The sequence below is a fragment of the Chaetura pelagica genome, unplaced genomic scaffold, assembly GCF_000747805.2.
Source record: "Chaetura pelagica isolate M959 unplaced genomic scaffold, ChaPel_1.0 scaffold117, whole genome shotgun sequence".
NCBI classification, from domain to species: domain Eukaryota; kingdom Metazoa; phylum Chordata; class Aves; order Apodiformes; family Apodidae; genus Chaetura; species Chaetura pelagica.
This window is the reverse complement of record NW_009954185.1, coordinates 3,746,909-3,754,893: the sequence shown is the minus strand read 5'-3', so window position 1 is coordinate 3,754,893 and position 7,985 is coordinate 3,746,909. Positions and strand designations below refer to the sequence as shown.

Sequence of the window (7,985 nt, the reverse complement as noted above, 5' to 3'; positions counted from 1 at the left end):
GGATGGTAAGACATTGGAACGGGTTGCCCAGAGAAGCTGGGGCTCCCTCTGCTCTGGAAGTGTTCAAGGCCAGGTTGGATGGGGCTCTGAGCAACCTGATCTAGTTGGAGGTGTCCCTGCCCATGCAGAGGTGGTTGGAACTAGATGATCTTTAAGGTCCCTTCCAACCCAAACCATTTGATGATTCCGTAATTCTATATAGCATAATACCAAGATCCTAATTGAGTCACTAAATGATTGGTCCATTTAGCTTGGAACAGTAATCAAAAGTGGATATCTAAAAGTGAATATAAGAACTGGTTCAAGCATGTTAAAGATGTTTCTCTGACATATTCTTCTAGCCTTCACCTGTGTACGGACTTAGCCTGTCTACAAAGATTTCTTAAAACTGTCAGCAAGTTACTTCGAAATTTTCCAGCTATCCATGAAGGTCTTGAAGTCTTTTAGAATGCAGATTTCACAAAGCAGGTGCACCAATCCTTAACTCATTACAATGACACTCTGAACACTCTTTAACATCCTTCCTGAGAAGAGGTGTCAATGTGTAGACATCTCATGTAGTCTGAAAAACATTGGAACCTTTATTCTTATGCAAAGAACAGTTAATCATAGTGATATTTTCCAAACAGGAAGACCCCCCCCAGATCTGAAGAAGGAAAACCATGGCCAAGACAATCACTGGTGACCAACTGAAAGACAAGTCACTCTTCCTTGACAGCGATGGCAGTGCAGTTCCTGCCAAGACCATGTGCCAGAGTTGTTCAAAGCTGAAGGTATGGAGAGGAGTCCTCACCACATATTTTCTCTGGAATACTGAAAATGACAAGTTCTATCAGAATAGAGTTAGTTCTGTATGATGCTGTATGACACTGTGTTGGAAATAGTGCTCTAGGTTGTGATTCCAAGCCCACAGAAGTCAATAAATGCGGTCAACAGTTAAAAAGTGAGGCCAAATGTTACTACCAAATCATTTAGAGGTGTATTATAGTCATAGTGGTAGTTGCAGCTATATATTTTTATCCATGTCTTTTAGAACAAAAGGAAGAGTAATAAGACATGCCATAATAATAGTACCAATAATTAACAACTTCATGCAGCAAGGTTTTCTGAAGAAAGGAAACAGCTCAAACAGTATAGAATGGTACAGGGTGCACACAGTTAATGTCAACTTTCTTTTTCTTTGCAGTACAAGTGGCTTTGAAGGCCATCCTGAAAGAGAAAGTAAAATCTTCAGTTATAATGAAAACAATAGGAAAAATCTTTTCACAGAGAATTAGAAAGCAAAGCTTCTGATTTTTGTGTTTCTTGACTAGCATCCATGAAGAAAAAAATGTTTCTTTGCGAACTCAATTATTTTCTCTCTTCAGGTATTTCTTGGAGCTCTAGCTTTTTCCTTTTTTGCCAAAGGATTTTCTGGAAGCTACATGAAGAGCATGTCCAGTCAAATTGAAAGGAGATTTGAAATATCATCATCAATTTTTGGCATTATTGATGGCAGCTTTGAGATAGGTATGTGTCCTTTCTTTGAAAGTGTATAGATACTGCTTCTTAATACATTTTTTCCCCTGAAAAAATATAATATTTTTGTAAACTTGCTGGTTCCTTCTCCTGTTCCTGCAGGTAACTTAATGGTAATGGTGCTGGTCAGCTACCTTGGACCAAGAGTTCATCGACCAAAAGTAATTGCTGTTGGATGTCTCATCATGTCCTTAGGAACATTTTTGTCAGTGATGCCTCAGTTCCTAATGGGACGGTAAATATGGAGGGTTTTCACTTTGTGCACTAATTGAACTTAACCAAATGAAGTGGTTTTTTCAATCATGCACCTGGGTTAAAAGCTTTACAGAAATTATTTAATAGGTGAATTTTTAGTGTTGACTTTCTGATTTCCTCTCTGAAACCTTACCTCTTTGTACAGGTAAGTAAAAGAGACACCTCAGATTTCTACAGGACTTTCACACAAATAGGGATAAAGTAAGCTGAATTTTTCACCAGGGATATACATATATACATACACATAGAAGAGTTTTAGCCATTTTTTTATTATTATTTTAGTTTACTTAAATGCACTATAATGAAATCTTGCTGGAAGAGGTTTCTTTCTCCGTGGTGGCTATTAATGCTAAGCTCTTTAAAATTATCAAAATGAGTGTCTATCTCCACTGAATTCAGGGAGAGTTAAGATCTAAATAACCTTTCACATCTAAGCTTTAGTGCTTACATAGCTGTCAGAAACAGTTCACAACTCTTCAATCCTTCAACATCCTTCCTGAACAGCATTTGAAAATAAACTTCCTCCGTCCCTCAAAAAATTAAATCTATTTGAGCATCTTCCTTAGTTGCAAGACCAATACCCCTTGATAAGTAGGGTATGGAAAGAATTATATCTGAGGACCATGGTATGGAAAGTGCCACAGTCACTACACTGCTTGTGAAATAGCAGGGAACCTGCACTGCAGGGGACAGCACAAGCTGGAAGCAGAGCTATGGAATCTCTGATTTAACACAAATTCACAGCCAGGTTCTGAAGATTACCCATTCTTCACTGCACTAAGCAAAATCCAGTGGCCATGAGGACATTATGTCATCCATCACAATATTAAAAGTTACTATTTGATTGCATAGTTAGTGGGAATGCCTGCTGTCCATTTATCCCAATGTAGCATAAATGTACTGAAGCTGGCTTCAATTTATTTAGCAGATTTGCTGTAGTAACTGCCTGCCTAAACACAGACACACTGGCACGTGTTTTGCAGCCCGTGTTAAACTCTATAGACACAGATAGGTTACTACTAGATTCTCAGCTATCTAATTTTAAACCAGCACAGGAGAACTGAGTTAAAACTTTTTTTTCAAGGGCATGTACTGATATGACAAGGGGTAATGGCTTTAAACTGGAAGAGGATAGATTTAGTTTAGACAATAGGAAGAAAATCTTCACTGGCACATGTTGCCCAGAGAAGTTGTGCATGCCCCCTTCCTGGAACTGTTGAAGGCCAGGTTGGATGGGACTTTGAGCAACCTGGTCTAGTGGAAAGTGTCCTTGCTCATGCAGGGTTGGAACTAGATGATCTTCAAGGTTTTTTCCAACCCAAACCATTCTATGACTCTCTGGCTCTATGATCTCTGTGTTACACATCTTTCACTTCATAACAATCTGCTGCAATTATGGGAAAACTTCATAATTGTTGTATGCAGACAGCTGTGTGTGGACTCTCTCTGTCCTTCAGTTTAAAGACTGACTTCTTAAGCCCTGGAGGCAGCTGTTTCTCTCTTTATTTTAGGAAAATATTTGGATTAGAATGGTCAGTGCATTCTGAAAAAGGTACGAAGATACCTGTCTTTGTTTAGGCAAAAGCACTGGAAATGGGTTGTCCCTCTACTTTGCCTTCATGTAACAGGAATGACCATGTATGAACACAAAGCTCACACACACCTCCTGCAAAGCAGAGTCTTTCATGTGTCAGTTGTATTTTACATAGTTGTTTTCCAGTTATAATTATGAAAGGGTAACTGTTACTATGGACAACTCCTCTACGAGTGTATCAGCTTGCTCCCCAGCAGCATCTGTGGGCCGTCCAGTCAGAGATGCTACAGAAACACCCAGCACAGCTAAACATTTTGGTAAGCAAAAGATGCTGGGTTCCCTTCTGCTTGTCCCCATTTCATGCACTCTCTTTTACTGAAAAACAGCAATCTCCTGTTAGAAACCATGATTTATACAAAACCTTTTATATAATTATTAAAAATCCCCTGTATTTGATGTATTTGTTCTGTTGCAATAAATTATTGTCAGACTTATATTCACAGAAATGCAAATATTTATGGCCTGCAGGATGTGAGAAAACAACAAATTCCTATCTGTGGCTCTTTGTGTTGATGGGGAACCTTTTACGTGGAATTGGGGAAGCACCAGTTATGCCACTTGGGGTTTCATATATTGATGATTTTTCTAAAGAAGAAAACTCAGCATTTTACATAGGTAATATGCAAATGAGTGAATTTTATGCTAAACATTCTTTTCTTTAACATTTCTGTAGCCAAGCAAATACTTGCAAAAAACCCCCCCACAAGCCTACCCACTCTATTCTGGATAATTTTTAGTTGTACAGAGACAAGAAAAAGCAATGCAAAAGAGAGCTCATGTTTATTTTCAAAGGATTTTTCCCAGACAGTCTTTTTGCTTTCCCCAAGTGGCTTCTGCTACATGTGCCAGCTTCCTCTGTGATGAAGAGAAATATAATCAAATTCTCATTTCTTCAAAGTAAGAAATAATCTCTGTCTTATCTAGCAAATCATCTTCAGTACCACAGCTTCAGATAATAAATTCTTCCTAGTCAGTGTTACACAGATAAGAGAATTATCCTTAGTCACAGTAATGTTACAGAGGCTTTTACATGACTTTTTGAATTTCACATGCAGCACACTTCTTGATGAAGGCTTTTCAAAATCACCAAACCCTTGCCAGGGTGTTGTAACAAATCCCTTCTAATTGATTTTGTTGTTGTTGTTATTTTGATAGAACACAACCTATTGCCCAAGACAGGAAGATTTATACCCATGCTAATTCATTTATTGTCAAACTGATTTATAGCATGGAGTGCTTGTGTGGTTGAGGGAGCTCCAAACTGCTGCCCTAAGCAAACTTGGTGAAGTTGAGCTAGACATAATGATAGTAAGAGGCAGTTTCAGCAAGACCTCAGTGAGCAGTGCTACAGGGTAAGGCCACTGCAAATGTTTTCATTTGGAGATGAGGAAATCTGCAGGTTGAAGAAAATGGAATTATTGTGAAGACAGCTGACAAAATAAAAAGTTTCACTTGGCAACAGTCCAAAATATTTGTAATCGCCTCTGAGATTCTGATTAAAACTATTTTTAAAAGATCAGCCAATTTTTTTATTATTTTTTTTTCTTGCCAGAATCTGATCTGGGAGAGACTGTGATGGGTTGGGAGCTATTGGGGAAGTGAGATTTAAAATACAAAGCTGTCAGAGAGAACAGTCTAGATTCAACCGAAATGGAACTTTGTTTGGGTCATGCAACTGAAACAAAGTATTTTTTTTTTTACAAAGTATTGAAATGTTTCATTTAAAAATTCTTAATAGTAATTTTCAAGTACTTATTCCATTAACATATTTTGATACTTGGATGGACAGAGCCAATTGCCAAAAAAAAGTGAATGCTGAAATACAGTCTTTCCCATAGAAGTGAAATTCATTTCTTGACCAACTTTAATTCTTTTTTATATCTGATATTCTTAATCAATTGACTGAATCAGTTTATGATCAGTGTTTTTGTAAAATTAAAAAAAAACAACAAAAAATTGTCCTAATGTGAAAAAATGTCAGTCAAAACTTGCTGTTAAATTTTGACCAATGATCTCATTAATTGAATGAAAAAATTTCGCCTTCCTGTCTCTCCCTTTTCTCTTGACTTTAGATGTTTTGTTGTGTAAGAGCATAACTGATTTTGAGGAAAAGAGAAATTTTTATTATGTGTCAATTGAATAGACCATTAAAATCCTTTTGACAGGTGGAAAACTTGATTTGCCATAGGAAGTAACAGAAAAGAAAAAATGAGTAATTTTTAAAGCTATCTCACAGAACTTAATAGATGATGGTAGCTTTGTTGCAGAGTATCATTATTTATTATTTCCTTAGAGTCTTTGAATGAATGAAATCTTATTGAGTTGAGCCCTACCATATAATCTTGTACCTATTGTAACTAGGGCTTTACAAAAAGGTGTTTAAGGCCAATGTATGTTGTAAACTTTAACACCTGTTACATGCTAAATTACTTACCTATACAAGTGTTGGCTGATCTGTGTCAATATTCAGCAGGTGATTAACCAGTAAGCCTGCATGATTTACTGCTTGCAGTTTAGTCTCTTTATTGATTTCAAACAAATATTATACAGGAAAATACTAAAAGAAAATAGCGTGGTAGGTTGGTTTTGTTTTGTTTTTTTTTATCACAATGTAAACATATTATCTTAGTGAAGTTACTGAATTTAAAGACTATGCAAGTATTTAATTTAATTTATAAACTACACATACACAAAATCATTGAACGTACATTTATTAGCTTATCTGATAGCCTAAGATATTTTAAATATACTGCATGCAATATACAAGGCCATTGGAATGGGTGTGCTGGTTTTTATCTGTTTATATTACAGATTGGCATCTGAGTGCTTGAAGTTTGAAGGTGAGCTTGCGTAGTTCTGAGTAGTAATTTCTGCTTTAGACTCACTGATAAGCATAAAGAGCTAATTGCTGGTTTCTAGTGTTAAAAGCACGACTCTGCAGAAGTCAATCACTTTGGAAGCATCAGAATTAGATTTAAAAATTCAGCACTTCCACTGAAGTAAAATGAGAGAACTAAATGAAAACAATATGCAACTGGAACAATGAAGCAACACTAAAAAATCATATGGGTAAACTATGCTCTATTAATTCGTTGTAGAATTCCTTGATCGTAAGCTGAGAAACTCCAGAAGAGAGTTTGCAAAACTATCAAGAGAAATATCTCTGCAGTAGAACAACACAGTAGGTTTTACAGAACATAGGGCTGAAAATGGGCAAGAATTCACAGGCACCTTATCAAGAATTAATTTCTTTCTAATAAAGCCTTCTGCAATTTCAAACAGCTCCCAAGTATCTCTTCTATGCTAGAAAACCTGAATAATTGAGCTTTTTTTTAAACCTTTACTCCCCTAACAACAAACCAACATAAGAGACAAGGAAAAGTAAGGACTTATGCTCAAGTTATTTTGAGGATATTTTTATTTTATGTTGATTGCCAGCAGTGATGACCAAAATTAAATTGTGCTGTATTTACACACCCAGTCAGCAAAATGCACTCCTAGCTTCCTGTGTTTCTGCTAGCTTATTCATTTGCTCCTAGAGACAACCCACCTTCTTCTGATCCCATGTTACATCTTAATAATCAGAGACAGTAGGAAATGAAAGCTTCATGGAGGGTAGTAGCAAAACTGAAAGCTGATTTTAAAGATGTCATTACTTGACCTCTATATTTCTTGATTTATTTTATTCTACAGCTCCATCAGTACCTATAAACACAACAGCTAGTTGATTTTCTGATTTTGGTGCTCGATGAATCAGCAAAGATTATTCAAATTAACTTTGATCACACACAGGCATACTTATACCTCCTTGTTGCCCACTGAAAATATTCTCAGCTTCCTGTACCTAATTCCATGACCATGCACTTTTGTTGTCCCTGTCATCTTAATATTACTCCGAACTGCAAAGATGTGCCTTCTTATATGCACATCATCAGATCAACTACTACTACTACTACTTAAAAATAAACTAGGGACCTGAACACATAGTAGAAGGAATTTCCTGGTTTCTACAATCACCAGATATTGTGCAAGCTGTAGAGTTGCAGGTAGATTAACGATACCTCCGATGGGCCTAGAGTTGTATGTTCACTAGTTAACTGCCACAAGCACAATGATGCAACTACAGAAATCCAAGAAGTAAGGAGGAGGAGGGATAAAAAAAGTCATTGCAAAGTTAGTTTATTTCTTTCTATGATCTCTGAGACATCAGTCTTGCCAATGAACTGCCCATGAGACCATGCTCACTTCAGCAAAAGCCCTGTGTGGGTGAAGGAGCCTGCTTCCACATGGCAGCTCGTGGCATTGGCAGCTTACAGCCTATTTTGTTGCTGCTCAGAAGCTTCCCACTAGACATCCCCCAACAGCCTGTGCCCCTCTTCTGTCTCCTCCTTCCTCTCTCCTTTCCTTGCCCTCAGAGAGACAGAGCTGCTTGTCCCTGCATGGTTTTGTTGACTCATCCCTGCTGCCTCCCTTTTCTTACAGGCCTGGTGAGATCCTCAGGCATGTTTGGGCCAACCTTGGGCTTCCTGCTTGGATCTTTCTGTGCCAGCCTCTGGGTTGATATTGGCATTGTGAATATGGGTAAGAGATCATGAAGTGGTGCATTAACTGAGAGGTC

At 37.4% G+C, this 7,985-nt stretch overlaps 1 protein-coding gene across 1 annotated transcript in view; it reads left to right on the top strand.

Annotated features, from left to right (window-relative positions):
• Window positions 1-662: 662 nt before the first annotated feature.
• The window catches only part of LOC104393451 (solute carrier organic anion transporter family member 1C1-like), a 19,192-nt gene continuing 11,869 nt past the window's right edge, over window positions 663-7,985 (top strand). The window contains exons 1-6 of the mRNA XM_010002948.1: window positions 663-773; window positions 1,368-1,509; window positions 1,621-1,753; window positions 3,494-3,624; window positions 3,836-3,982; window positions 7,850-7,948. Of these exons, the coding sequence (XP_010001250.1) occupies window positions 663-773; window positions 1,368-1,509; window positions 1,621-1,753; window positions 3,494-3,624; window positions 3,836-3,982; window positions 7,850-7,948 (763 nt within the window). The remainder of the gene's footprint in view (window positions 774-1,367; window positions 1,510-1,620; window positions 1,754-3,493; window positions 3,625-3,835; window positions 3,983-7,849; window positions 7,949-7,985) is intronic.